The sequence below is a fragment of the Passer montanus genome, unplaced genomic scaffold, assembly GCF_014805655.1.
Source record: "Passer montanus isolate IOZ18808 unplaced genomic scaffold, ASM1480565v1 scaffold85, whole genome shotgun sequence".
Lineage (NCBI taxonomy): Eukaryota > Metazoa > Chordata > Aves > Passeriformes > Passeridae > Passer > Passer montanus.
The window spans coordinates 1,238,365-1,253,364 of NW_024373812.1; the positions used below are offsets into that span (position 1 = coordinate 1,238,365).

At 43.3% G+C, this 15,000-nt stretch overlaps 1 protein-coding gene across 2 annotated transcripts in view; it reads left to right on the forward strand.

Moving 5' to 3' along the window:
• The window catches only part of MUSK (muscle associated receptor tyrosine kinase), a 58,517-nt gene that overhangs the window by 17,192 nt on the left and 26,325 nt on the right, over positions 1-15,000 (forward strand). For both annotated transcript variants that reach the window (XM_039733260.1, XM_039733261.1), the window contains exons 6-8: positions 8,841-8,965; positions 12,876-13,035; positions 14,497-14,503. In XM_039733260.1, the coding sequence (XP_039589194.1) occupies positions 8,841-8,965; positions 12,876-13,035; positions 14,497-14,503 (292 nt within the window). The remainder of the gene's footprint in view (positions 1-8,840; positions 8,966-12,875; positions 13,036-14,496; positions 14,504-15,000) is intronic.

Genomic DNA, 15,000 nt, shown 5'->3' on the forward strand with positions numbered 1-15,000 from the left:
AATACTGAAGAAGAGTCTTTGGCTTGGCCTTGAGCAGAGGCAGAAACTCTGGGAAAGGATGCCTTTCCTGTTTGTGTTGCTGCCGGCAATATGTACCTGCAGGCATTGTCCTATGACAGTAAAGACTGAATACAGCAGTTTGATTTTAAACATTACAAAAGATTTATGGGGAGGAAGCATTACAAGTTTGCCTGTAATTATACCAAAGTATTTGACTGACCTCAGTGCGGTGGCATGGGCGTAACTGAAAACCCAGAATATCTCATTAAATCTCCTCCTACCTGTGGCACTCCCCAGAGTCGTCCCAAGGCTCTGAGATACTGCAGAACCAATCATAGCCCTAATTACAGGGTAACAGGGCAAGCTGCTAGAGGAAGAAAACAGCCTCAGACCTTCAACAAATGACAAGTACGCGTGAGATATTCAATTTACTCCCAAGGTTTGCTGTGCTGTGACATTGGCATGAAGTTCATGCTGCCTTTGAGTCATTATCACAGGGTGGCCTCTTGCAATGAGAAGCTGCAATGTGGCTTCAAACAAGGCACATACACAAAATTCTTTTTAAAAAGCATTTGAGCCTGCTATTTCCTTTCACAAAAACCTCTTTCCCCTAACAAAGACCTTTGGAAGGCATTTGAAAAATTTATGACCTTCTCACATCACTGCATGAATTGTGATTTTAAGAGAAAAATGCTATGGCAGTTAAAAATCCCTCTCTCTTGTAAACCATTGGCTAGCTAGAAAGCACGAGCTTCCCTCAGAACAATGAAGGGAGTGGAGGATAGAGAATATCCATAGCCATCAGATAGAGGCAACCAGAGCAAACTGAGACAAGCATTCTGAAGTGGCTGGAGCCCCTCATAGACTCTCACAAAAAGGGTATATCAAACAGCGAATTGAGAATTTGGAAAAAAAGATGGATCTCTGTTGTAGGAGGAGCTAGATGAGTTTTCAACACTAAAAATCAAGCATGTGTGATGGATAAGGTGATCAGGGAACAGGCTCCTTGCTGTCCCCAAACCTAGGAACAGCCTAGCAGCTACTGCTAGCAGCACTTTAAAGTAGATGAAAGGAAGTACTTTTCACATGACATGTAATTAAATTTATGGCATTGCTAATACCAGTGGTGGAGACCAGATGTCAGGATGATGCAAGAATTATCTCATTTTTGGGTATCCCAGTGATTTCCCATAATTGCTTGCTCAATTCCTTAAAGTGGGAGGGGGAGAGGGAGACTTGCGCATAGCCGTGATTTCAATACCTGCACACAGACTGGTAGCCTCAGCAGCAGTCATGACAGGTCGTGATCATGAGTGGAACTAGCAAAGGAATCTCTCCTTGACTTTGGGAGGCTGGGAACTTTCCAATTTCAGATTCAGTAGTGGGTAGAGGCAGAGATAAATGCACCTGATATGACTGTACTGTAGACAAGACAGAGCATGGGGATGTTTGAAAGAGTCTTTCCTTCAGAGAAACCAAACACATATATAAGACCAGTAATGACATGAAAAGAATTTCCTCATTCATTTCCTTGGGAAGTAATTTGAACGCATTATCCTCACTTGTCCTTGAATCTAGTGTTTGTTCTGTATATAGAGATGAACTCTTGTACAGAACAGGTTTTATATAGTTACACAGGATATAAGCTATCTATTTACATTTTACTCCTGGTTATTACATCTTTGCGTATTTGTGGTGTCTCCTTTTAGGATTCCAGAAACATCTACATGCAGTGCAAAGTCTTCCACAGCTGAGAAGTTAGTGGCTGATATGTTTACCATCACATGAACCTTCTACTAAAGCAAATAACCTTACCACCCATAAATCTAGGAGTCCACCCTAAAATAAAGTTAGCTTGAAAAATAATGCCTTGCTAAAAAAAATTTCTTTTATATCAGACACTAGAGCTTTGAATCTGAAGGCATATGATTCAGGATGGAGTTGTTGTGCTTTGCTGCATCTTCCTTTCACACAGATCTTGAATTGTCCCTGGTGCCCATCTCATAGCCTCAGGATCCAAGCTGAGTGTCTATGTATTGCTGTGGAGTCTAACCTGTGCTGCATGACGCTTTAAGGACTATGACAAGGCCCAAATGTCCTAACTAATATATCAGGAGTCAGAAGAACTTGCATCTTGCCATTGTGTAAAAAATGCAGATACTTCAGATGCATTGAAGGCTTATCCTCCTGGGTTATCACAATAACAGTGTGCAGGTCAATGGATGATGAAGTACTGCTTGCTTAGAGCTTGTGTAAAGCTCTTCCTCACCTTGCTCTTTTGGACCCCATACATAATAGTGCTGTCCCTTGAGAAATAATACATTGATTTTGTGGATTTCCTGCACTGTATGTGTACTTTTTTTTTGTTTTGATAACTTGTATACACATGGTTCTCTAGCAATGAGCATGTTTGTACCTAGATTAAATAAAATAGGTAAGCAATTTGATAGAGATAAATGGAAGAGTCTCATATCAGCTTTGCTGGAGATGTTTTGCTCCTCTTTTATTTACTTGATAGGCTTACAAAAAAAGATACGTGGATTTCCTGCACTGTGTGTGTACTTTTTTTTTGTTTTGATAACACACGGTTCTCTAGCAATGAGCATGTTTGTACCTAGATTAAATAAAATAGGTAAGCAATTTGATAGAGATAAATGGAAGAGTCTCATATCAGCTTTGCTGGAGCTGTTTTGCTCCTCTTTTATTTACTTGATAGGCTTACAAAAAAAGATAAGTGCTGCAGCCTAGGTAAGAAATACTTGGAGATCAAAGTGAAACTGACCTTGCAGTTATCTTGGAATTTAATTGTTAACTCATCCCCATTTGGGAAGTGCTAAGCCACACTCAGAACCTGCTGCTGCTGTTGCTGCTGCTGCTGTGAGAGGAATGATTAACTCCTTGTCTCTTCGTCCTTGCTGGAGAATATGTTTGTTCTCCAAGGTGGGATTCAGTTCTGTCATGTCAGCTGCAGAGACTGCACCTTGTCTGGTCAGCCCTGGCTCTTGGAATGTGATTAGCTGCTGCCCGCAGTCAGTCCAAGACTGATGTCTCCAAGTTGGGATGTCTCCAAGTTCTGTCATGTCAGCTGCAGAGACTGTACCTTGTCTGGTCAGCCCTGGCTCTTGGAATGTGATTAGCTACTGCCCACAGCTTGGCATGACTGTCTCTGCGACTGCTGATCCATGAGCATGGTGTGTGGCCTGTTCTTGGCACTGGTATTTCAAGAATTCTTTTAATGCAGGTAATGTTAGAAAACACAAATGCTGCAGGTTTCTATGTATTTAAAAATGTATTTGTCAGACTCATCTCTCACCAGCAGGAAGGAAATGGTAGTCCCTCTATTTTTTTCCTCTCCTTGGCTGCCTGGTTTAGGCTTGTCAGGAAGAGTGAATGGTTCTGAATGAATCTGAATGGGAAGTTAGAAAAATGGACGTCTCACTAGCAAAAATCATAGTGGCACAAGTTCATGGTTCTTCAGAGCATATAGCTACCAAGCAGAAATGTTTTTTCTATGGCTTAGTAAGCAAAGTCTAAGCCCAGAGACACTTCTGCAGACAAGAAATAATTCTGACCTTCATGCTTCAGGTACAAAAGGTCTATAGGAACACTGGCAAACACAAACAAAAAATGCTTGCAATTTAGCTAAGTACTTACACATGAATTTTGCACAGTGCAAAGTCTTTGCCAGGATATTTGTATCTGGTAACCTTTCAAGACAATATGTGGTTTACCAGTTCCGGCAGCAGTGTAGACACATTGGATATCAACACAACACTGGATGCAAAGGAAAATGCATTGTGCATGCAAGATTTGCATTTACACACTGTATTCTACAGCTTAGCTGAAAAAAAATGCATAAGACTTGGTTTCAGTCACCCAAAAGGCCATGTTTCATTGATAAATACAAAGCAGTTGTGGAAAGCGAGGTGGGTTGAGATATCAGATCTGGAGGATGGACACATGGGGTCTGGCTCATGTATGAGGGCAGGCTTTGGCTGCAGTGGAAAGGGAATGTTGCCAGGTGGTTGCTAAAACAAATTTAGCTCCTGGTGGCCTTATCTTGCTATGGACTACTGGGGAAGCAGATGCTTTACAGTATGTCAGGACTCTGACAAAAAACGTGTGGATATGAACACCTGTGGATGTTGACAAGCTAAGTTAATTCACATACATGGGAAAGTGTTGCTCATATTCTCTTAAATACAAGGTTCACCAAAGCAACTGTGGCCTCTGGATAAAAACTAACCTACCCCACACCCCAAAGCTAGTGTTTTACTGGGCCTGGTGTTGCCTTTTTCCCAACTTGGAAATGAAACTTGAGATCATTTTAGTAAGGCGGTAATATAAGAGTGGATCTTTATTTGAAGGCCTTCGGGTGCAGTTATGGAAAGATGTCCCACACTCCCAAGGATGAGTACATTTTTTGTACGTTTCAGGAAATTAGCATAGTTGATAAAAGGCACCAATTAGGAGGGCAAGTAGTGATGTAATCGCCCCCCACCACCCAGGTCAAGCCCCTTCTCTGGAGTCCCCCTCGGCACTGGCTGGGCTTTGTCCATGAAATGTGTCCCAAAGAGTTGTTGTAGGCCTTGGTTCCCGGGAGGAACCAAGACAGCAGAGGGGCCCTGCACCTCCCAGGGCTTGGAGGTCTGGAAGTTCTTTTGTTTTTCTGCCTAGGGAAATGTCATGGAAAAATAATGGGAAAATCAGCCACTAGTACAATAAGCTACAGAGCTACAAATATATGTGTGAAAAATACAGAGAATATATAAAGTAAAAAACAAAAACCAAACAGCATCACTTTGTCCTTTCCCCAAAGCAGCAGCATAGCCCCAGGCCACCTACACAGTTGTCTGGTTGTGACTGGCCAAATCCAGCCTTCTTTAACAAAAAAACAGGCCTTAGCCCAACTGAGGGCAAGCATCTACCAGGACTGCAGGACCAGATCCCAAATCTAGGAAATGAAACATAGCTCAGGCAAAGGCAATGGGGAAAAAAAGTCACCTGGAAAGAGTTAGCCATTCAATGTGGAGGCAGGGGGGAAGGCATGCTGCTTTAATCTTTTTATAGTATAAAAATTTTGTGACTGAATTAAAGCCCTACTGTTTGGACTGGATGATGTTACGTAGTTCTTAGAAATGAGAGCAGCTGGCCATGGTACAGATACCTCCTAGCAAGCCCTGCAGTGCACAGACCATCATTTACCAAGACTGTAAAAAAATACATTTATTAAGGGGCTTGGGAGTGAAATTTGACGTGCTGTCTTGGCTTTTAGCTCTCTGGATTTCATTTACATCTCCTCTGTTTTATTTTCCACTAAAATAAATAAATAAATAAAGCCGTCTTTGCCCACTTTCCCTAATTGCTTTTTTGGCATGCCTGTGGGTGAATCCAGTGCAGAGAGCCCAGGGGTATTGATGTGAATATTGTTAACCTTGTAATGGTAATGTAGTTAAACAAGCAAAGGGAAAATCCACATTCAGGAGGATGTGGAAAAAGGCAGACAAGTAATGGAAATTAGAAATCAACTGATTGTTGGAAATTTTCACTCAGAGGAAAACTGAGAACAAGACAAGGTCCTGAGCCCACCAAAAATATGAATTTTACAAACATTTATTGCTATATCCTGATCCTTCCTCTTGCCTTTCACCCACCTCTTCCTGCCACCTACACTAGCAGCAGATTTGTAATTTCTTAATTGCCTTTGCCTCTTTTCTTCACTTGTGGAATTGGGGGGTGGGGGAGAAGAGGGAGGGGACAGAAAAATAATAGTTGAGGAGTCTGTGTTCTGCCATTTAGATACAGGACAGGTTTTGTTGCTCAAGCAGTTGCCAAAATGGACCCTGAGCTCATCCTGGTGTTCTCGCCCTGCTTTGCACAGGTGGATGGTGACACTAGCTGCACTTATGCAAGCCCTCCTGACTTTCCCACAGCACTTAAGTCTGACAGCAGTGCCAGTGTGATCATCTACCCATAGATTATGTGGTTGAGAAACAGATGATACTTTTTTTTAAATACTGTTTTCCAGAATGATTAAGAGCCCTTTGGAAAATATGTCCCTGGATCGACCAATCAGCCATGCTCCAAAACCTGTTACGACCAGGAAAATCTGGCTCTTGTGCCAGGAAATGTCTCATTTAAAAATAAAATAATTTAATCCCTCCCCCTTCTGATTTATTCCAGTAATACCATCTACAGCTACATACTTAAGGTATAGCTAAATTTTAAGTAAAATATTTGAAAACATGCAAATGCAAGTATCTGAAATGTTAAAGAATTAAATCTGTAACTTCAGTTTTGAAGATCTTGAAAAATGCATGATAGCACTGGGGATAGAAGGAATTTCAATTCTTCCACACTTTGGAAATCAGCTTAGTTCCTTATAGACCAAATGTTATGTAGCCGTCCCTCCCTGCAGTACTTGGCACCAGAAACCTGTGAAGGTTTAGGAGCTGTTGCTCCCTGTATTTGGTGTTTTAGGATTTTAAGAATGGCCTGATGTTTCACCTTAGTTATGGTGGTAGACAGCTGCTTACCTAGCAGTACTGGGCTACTAAAGCAGGTGTAGTGATCAGTGCTAATGGATGGATCCTGCGAAGAGGAATGCAGCTTTCCGACCTCCCCATAGGCACCATGCCAGGCATTAGTGAGCTTACTCTGGCTTTGCACCCTGTGTTTGCTATTGCCATTTTTAAAGTGTGCCTTCTTTCTTCCTGGCTGAAAGATCCTAGTGGATTTTGGGAGAGCAGCTAGTATAGAGGAGGACATATGTTCCACCGTCCAGCATCAGCTAACTGGGTGCTGGAATTTGTAACTTTGGTATTAATTTAACTGGGCAGGATCTGAGCAGCAGAGTCAGAGAGCAGCGTCAGGTGGGCAAGGGTCCCAGCAGCATACTGGGCAGCACAAGAGAAGCACTAAGGGCCATGTTCCAACCCTGGAAGCTAACGTGCTGGCTTCAGCTGGAGCCATGTGAACATAACTGCTGCCAGAGGACAGGCCCCAAAGTTTAGTATTTCTCCAAATGAAGTATAAAAATAATTATGAGCTTAGCCTGCAAAACTTGGGTCCGAGTTCACAACCATCTGGTGTTAATGGCCTGAACTGAAACTTCAGACAAAGGTTTCATTTTACTTATTATTCATGAGAAAAGTTTCTGGCCAGTGACTGCAGCTTTGATAATTACTTCATACCTGCTGCCTCGCTGAGGGGTAAGGGGGTGCAGAAGCGTGATGCTGCTCTGCTTTAACTTTAGGCAGGTGGCACTGAGCAGAGACAGGGATTGCTTGAAGCACACAGATGAATTAAGAAACTCAAAATAATATTTCTCCTTGCACCATTTTCACTTAACTGACATTAAACTTGATCTTCCAAAATGCCCCTGCCCAAGAGTTTATTGAAAGGCAAAACGGCTTCCATGCTGAAATTAACTCCTACTGCTACTTGTCTATGAGCAAAAGCTGTTTTTAGGCTCTTTGTCAAAACAAATCTCAGCTGCATACCAGTTCAGAACTGGGTGGAAGGACTGTGTGGAAAACATATGCTTTTTTTCAGTTCAGCTGAAATTTTGCAGACAAAGCATTCCCATCCCAAATAGTGGGGACACTATTAGAACACCTAGATGTTCTAACTCTGAGCAGACCAAACAGAAGATATTGGCATGGTGAGGTATGTTGATAAAGAGAAACAATAGATGAAAGTGGCAAATAAGATTTCAGGCTTTTCTGACAACTCCAAGAGAAACTTCCCTACTTATTAAAGTTTCTGATGGAGATTTTTAGACATTACTGTGTGGTCTAGAAGGTGTTACTCACTAGGCATGAGAAATTTGAGTAAGAAATGGCAGAGCTTTTGAGCTTGCTTCCATACAGACATTCTGGTGTTTCCATTAAAAATTTTAGGTCAAAACTCAAATGTTCCAGGTGGGAAGTTTCTCTTCTCTGCTTTTCTCTATGTGGTCCAAGTACAGCTTGTTAAGACCATCAGGGTTGTGTTTCTGGATCAAAATAAGATTTCAGCAAAAATACTTCAGTTGTTATTTCTGGCTAACAGTCCTCCCGCTTCCTCCCCACCACAATCCCCCCAGTCCATCCCCCCCCCCGGCCAAAAACGACAGAAGGAGGGTGGGTGAAGGGAATGCTTACTTTGCTTATCTGCAAAGTGCCCAGTAACCATATTTCCACAAAAGAAGCAAGAGCCGTAGAAATAAAAAAACATTTTAAAAATCTACTTTTCTACTGCAATCTCGTCTTCCTAAAGTTTTTGCCGGCCGCTCTCTCATACCTTGATGCTTGATGTTAGACAGTTGCCCCTCAGGGCAGCTTGTTGTTGCATGGAAAATGCCAGTGTTTGCAGCACTCCGTGGCAAGCCTTAATCACTGCAATCAGAATGAGATGTTTATCTGACCCTTACCCATCACAGCACATGTCCACACTGACGGTCCTTAATGGTTTGGACAAAGTTTCACAGGTCAACCTGGGCAGGGCAGCATGGTAACTTGCTGCTTTTTTTGTTGTAAGCTGTTCCATCTGCTTTCTACTGAAGAGTTTCCTCTTGGTTTTCTTGTACATAACCTCTGAGGCTTGGGACTTGATACAGAAATTTCCAGAGGTAAACTTTGGGTTTGTAAAGTGCAGAATGTAACCACACTAAATATTTTTCTTCTCCTCCTCATGTGTCTCCCAAGAATGTCACTTACTGGGAAACCTGTTCTATGCTGTACTCTTATTCATGGAACTGTGACTTACATCAAGACCCGCTGGGGAGGGAGTATCCCCATGTCGACACCAGCCTCAGCTTTACATTGTCATTCAACTAGCACCTTTGTCCTCTCTTACAGTGTTTGCCAGAATCCTGAAGGCTCCTGAATCCCAAAACATCACCTTTGGGTCCATGGTGACATTGCGGTGCACAGCAACCGGCCTTCCAGTCCCTACTGTCACCTGGTTGGAAAATGGGAAAGCTGTAAGTGCCTCTTTTTCATCCTTTTGGCCCTGGAGGACTGCTATCATCTGGAAGGGCTGCTAGTCAGCACCTGTGGTTTCTATTCCTTCATAACTTAGCACCTTGTTTTTCAAACTGGTTGAGTACAGCTCATCTCTCTGCTTCAGTTTTCTCTGGAAAAACATTGTCCCCCTTATCCAGGGTCAGTCATACAAGGGTGTTGTATGACTTCATTTGTTAGGATCTGAAAAGTCCAAGATGAAGGGAGCTTTACACCCTTCCAATCATCCTCCAAGAATTTCTAGGTCTTCATTGTGTCTGTCACTGCAGCTATCTTTCCTTTCCTTTTTTAATAATGTGGTAACAATAACGAGGCAAAAATGGATATTTTACAAAGTACCATAAACCAAGGAGTAAGATAGAGCAAACTGTTTTGAGGTCAAATACCTGTGGAACCACATTATGCACAGCATATTTGAAGAAGATAATAGATCTGAAATTTTCTAGGCTGACATAGGTGATGTGAAATATGTCATGAATTTATCCCTGGGCAGAAGCATGTTCTTAAGAAAGGCACACCCTCTTCAGTGGCAGGCACCAAGGGATGCAAATCCACTGTGTCTCATAGGAAAGCTTCTGTGGTCTAATAATCCTGACCACTTAATATGGGTTCTTGCTTTTCAATTTGCCTGGCTTTCATGCCTGTGTGTAGGCTGTTGCAATGCCTTCATTTCTGTGAAGAGAAAACCTGCTTGATGCCTAGTATTGCCTGTGTGGGAGTGAGCAGGGAACCACAGTGATGGCAGCACTGCAGCCCAAGCCTGCCATAGCTTCCCTCCAGTTTTCATGTGTTTAAGGTGATCATGTTTTATACTCTCTCTGGTATTTTGACAGCTTTTTAAAGGATGTGAGCTCCAGGGCATGATTCTGTGGAGGCAGGTAGAGTGTCTGCTGAGTGCAGGCTGGCAATTTCCCTCTGCTCTTTCTCATGGACCGCCTGTCAGCCCTGAGTCCTTCTGAGCACAGGCTGATCCTGACCATTCCTGTGGACTTGCTGGTCCAGAGGATCAATAAATCACTTGACTCTTACTTGAGGGGGTTATCACCATCCTGGTTTGTATCTCTTCTCTCCACACATTAAAATACATTATTAAGACCCCATGGCTACTCTACAGGCTGTCTTGCCTTCCTTGCCTCCTCTATATCTTATGGTGTCCTCCAGTCTGATTAGGGCTAATGTTCTATATTCCTTCAGTGTTGCTAGGCAGAGCAGAAAAGGGATGAGATCAGCCTCTGCTGAGATCCATGGGTTCTTGGTGGTTTCTGACAATATTTAGTTTGAGAAAACTGCAAGTGTTTATTTAACACTTCTTCCCCACTGGGAATGAAACCTTTTGCAGGATTCTGAGGTACCTGGAAAGACCAATATATTTCCAGAGCACAGACCTGTGCTCTGATGAGATCCCAGTGAGTGAGTCCCACAGAGAGCTGAGCTACACGAGATGATGCTCAGCCCCTACCTGGGCCACTGCCGGTCATATCTGCTCTGCCTCATTCCTGTCTGAAAGGCATAGCCCAGTCCCAGGAGGGTAGTGCTCCTGATTGCCTCACTTTAAATATGGCAAGGAAACCTTAATGAGAGCCTGTCTCTGGGAGAGTCAGCAGGAAGCCAGTGGACGGGACACGGTGAATTTGAGGGTTGTTTCACAGCAAGGATGAGTCATTTGAAGAAGCAGCATGCCTGTGGCATTATGGTTTCTGAACACCAACCTGTAATTGTCCTGGGGTTCAAAGAACAGTAGTTTGCTGAGCTTATTGAGCTTCCCTGGAAGAGGAGGATGGAAACTCCTCTGTGCAGCAGCTGCCTGGCCTATTTAGAAACACAATTCATTTTTCTCCTGCTATGCACCACAGGGTATCATGGACCTTATAATGTAGTTTTCCACATATCCAGGAATAAATGAGCCAGGTGTGAAGATATGAAGAGGTCTCTAATTTCCTGGTAGCTGAGGTGATGTTTTAAAGGCTAAAAAGAGAACTCCTAGAAACAAAATCTCAGGAAATGTGTTTGAAAAGGCAAGGGAATCAATTAACACAAGGGAACATCTTGAAGTTTTCAGTAAAGGAAACAGCAGATGGCCAGTGTGGAAGTCCTAGGCACCACTGCCAGTGATTTTCCACTGTACCTGGTGCGTACTGCCTGTGCTTCTTGCAGTTACTTGAGCAACCGGCAGATGGCCAGTGTGGATGTGCACCACTGCCTGTGATTTTCCACTGTACCTGGTGCATACTGCCTGTGCTTCTTGCAGTTACTTGAGCAACCTCTTCCTCCTGTGTCCCAAGCTGAAAGGAGCAATCCCAGTTATCTGTGCTCAGCAGGCACAGTCCAGTGCTGTCAGATGTGGTACATCTGAGGCCTGAGGAGCCAGCAGGGGGAGAAGACTGGATTAGCACAAGCTGCTCAGGGCAAGCAGCCACCTATCCCACCACGATGCTGGAAGGCGGGGTGGGGGGTCTATAGGAAATACCTCCTTCCCACTGAGAAGGTCCCTGCACCATTTCAATGCTGAGTGGTTTCTGGAGAGACAAGGATTCTAAAATTAAATTTGAGCAGCTCTGTAACAAAAGACATATCTGTGAAAAAATATCCCCTGGGCTCCCACCCTCTTGAACTGATTTCATGTTATAAGACCAAATATAAGGCCTGGTCCCCTCATTTGCACAGTGGCTGATATACCTGGTGCAGTACTTATAAACTGTGTTGGTCTGATTATTTAGTGATTTCTTCCCATGAACATTCTCTCACCACAAGTCCAAGCTGACTCTGAGAGAGTCAAAACAAATATATTTTTCAACATTTTCTTTTCATAGAGAATCCAATCTCCTTACAAGACATGTTACAACACTCTTGCTTTTTCAATTATTGCTCTCAATACCCATGGGTATTTCATTTCACTGAAAGGTCTCATTGAAAGCACATTTTTATTGACCTGCAGGGAGATCAGATTGATATTTCTGTCTTAGTCACACGTGTAGGTAGAGTGCTTTGCTGGGGTGAATCCAGGGTGACAATCTGCAATGTCCTTAGAGTCAGGTCACACCTAGGGGGTCCACAGGCAACATACCTCACTTGAATTATATTTGATGCTTCTTATCAGTATGAAGGTTAAAGCAGGCTATGCTGTCCTTCCTACTGCCTTTGCAAGACAGACTCTGTATGTACCATGCTCTCCTACTTTAATGAATGCCATGTTGCCAGGAAAAGCTTGATGGTAAATCAAGGCCAACTGGCCAAAATCATTAGGCTTTAAGCTCATTTAACTGTGAATTACTGATCTGGGATAAAAGCTGGCCAAAATCATCATATTTTCATCCCCTTCCATATTTCTAGTTGCAAGATAAGAAAATCTACCAGATACTTTGCTGAAGTGTTGGAGCCAGAGCACTTTCTATACTCATGACTGCTTTCAGAGTATTGCAGTGGTTACACTAATCCAGAATCAGTGACTTCCAAACTACTTTCTTTTCTTCCTCTGTGTTGTGGATGTTCACAAAGTCGTCCTGTGCTGTTCCTTCCTAAGGTATGAAGAGTCAAAAAATCTACTACAAGAAGCCCTGCAGTAATTAGCCAGCTCAATTACATAAACCCAATTGTGACTATGACCCTCTTGAGCTGAAACCTAGTTGCAAAAGTATTGCTGAAATGCGAAATAGGAGAGATCTTTTAACATTTATTTCTGTGTGTGAAGTCAGTGGCTATAAAAGTGCCACAGCAACACCAGAAGCTTTAGGTCTCTGCCACTTTTGTCTCCCTCCACATCTTCCTCTGCTAATTTAAATGCTTGGGACTCCGTCTCTTAGATTTTTTCCTTGGTTTGCGAGTTTGTGTCTTTGTTGGAAATATTGCTGAACTGGGCTTTCCCTCTTTTAGGTTTCTGTGGGGTCGATAGCAGAAAGCGTCAAGGACAGAGTGGTTGATTCCAGACTGCAAGTGTACGTCACCCGACCTGGCCTGTTCACCTGTCTTGCCACAAACAAGCACAGCAAAACTTTTGGAGCCGCAAAAGCAGCAGCAACCATCAGCATTTCAGGTATACAGGGAAGGAAGAGGCCATTATTTCTTTTTGCCTTTCCTGCTGGGGAAGAGGAAAGGGATGTGGAATACTGTGGTGGAAGAGAGGAAGCCTTGGAGAGCTGATAATGTGTGGGGGCCTAAATTGAGTACAAGTACATCCTCCATCAGGCTATTTCCTCATATACTCTTACACTTCGGAGACGGGCATAGCTGTCATTTCCTGAATGTTTGATGCTGTCTTGTACTTTGTGTCCCAGAAGCACACTTGGTAAGTTCATCCATATGGAGGAAGTTGTGGCCATGACCCAGCGTTGGTATCATTTAACAGCAAAGTGAAAATAGCTTCAAGCAGTTCAGCTTCACAAGGGGTTGGCATCCAGAAAGCAGGGTGGTTGCTGTCAGAGTAGTACCCTGCCTTGCCTGAAGTTATCTCTTCCCTCAGAGATGTCTCCCAAATGTGAAAATGAATTTCCAAAGTGAAGAAATACCTCTGTCAGCTAACTAACAGCATTTGTTGTACAGAGAGAAAGGTGGTAGCTTGTCCCATCCCTCTTTGGATGTACAAGGGAATCTAGTTAAGAGGAAAGAGGAATCACAGTGGACATGGGATGGTAGCCCTGGTTCTGGTTTTAATGAGGCAGGTACTTGTTTATCTCTCTGTGTCTTAGCTTCTGCTTTCTTGAGAAAATAATCATGCCCTGTCTTACACTGGGCATTGAAACCTACCAGTAATCTCTGCTCCATAATGTACTCAGCACTTGGTGCTGTATTTCCCATCCCCATTTCTGCCTTTAGCCCAGGCAAGTGGGTGTCCTACAAATGCAGTGGGGTGGACACGTACTTGGGGCTGGTGGAAGTTGTACTCCTCCAGGCTGCATTGCTCAGCAGGAGAACTACCCCCTAGACATGAGAAGGACTCTGCCTTGGCCTTGCCCCGTCTCACAGGGTACCAAGGGCAGAGGTACCCTGGCCCTTGGATGATGCCCAGTGCTTCCTCCCTGTGCTGGCACTGTCCAGCTCCCTGTGGCATGCCAAGCCAGGGCCACTGCTGTGTGCCAGTGCTGCATCTCCAGCCCTGGCTTCACCTACTTGTTACAGCTGCTGCCTGAAGTAATGGATATCCATGTGGCTTAAACAAAGGTTACATGGGACCCAAAGGATCAGGGTAAAAGTGTGGGTTTATGGTGCAAGAGTCCACTTCAGCTAGCACTGCCATCAACAATCCACTTCCTCCTCCTCATTCTTTGTCACTTTACAATGTTTGGTGTTGACCAACTTTTCTTCCTCACAAGAAGATACAAAGGAACAGAATTTAGGTGCATTTTTTTCATACAGCTTACAGTTATCAGACACTTTTCCTAGCATGAAAATCTTGACTTATGCATCTCAGAGGGAGTAATAAAGTGTCACTGATGTCTTTTCCATTTCTTCTTTCTCCTGGTTCACCACAATTCCTGGATCTGGTGCCTCTTCGCAGAATGGAGGTAAGAATGACTTTCTGTGTTTTTGTGGAGGCTCTTTCTGGGCCAGGGAGAAGAAGAATGATGAACCAAGGGGGTTTGGTTAATTTGGCTTAAATGAAGGGGTAGGGTTTCTGAATTCCAGCTGTGCAGACGAGATTCACCCATCGGGGTCACTGAGCTCCTTTACAGAGGCATAATTGGAGACTAAGCTTGGGTGGTTAACAATGGTTTTGAGCCAAGCCAGCAGTAAGGGTGTTTGAAATATGGTAGTGGGGAGAATATTCTGAAGGAATTTCTATTTGATTAGAGATCCACAGTTTCTCTTGACCTTATAAATTTTCATGGCAAAGCTTAAACGCAAGGTAAACTCCTACCTGTTCATAGTTAATAAATGTAATTTGGTTTGGGGTCACCAGATTAGGGCAAGAGAAGATTATATTTGTTCCAAGCAGAGTTATGGATGAATAAACTACATGTGATAAGAAATGAACTTCTGCTTAGTAATTTTTGCAGGACTG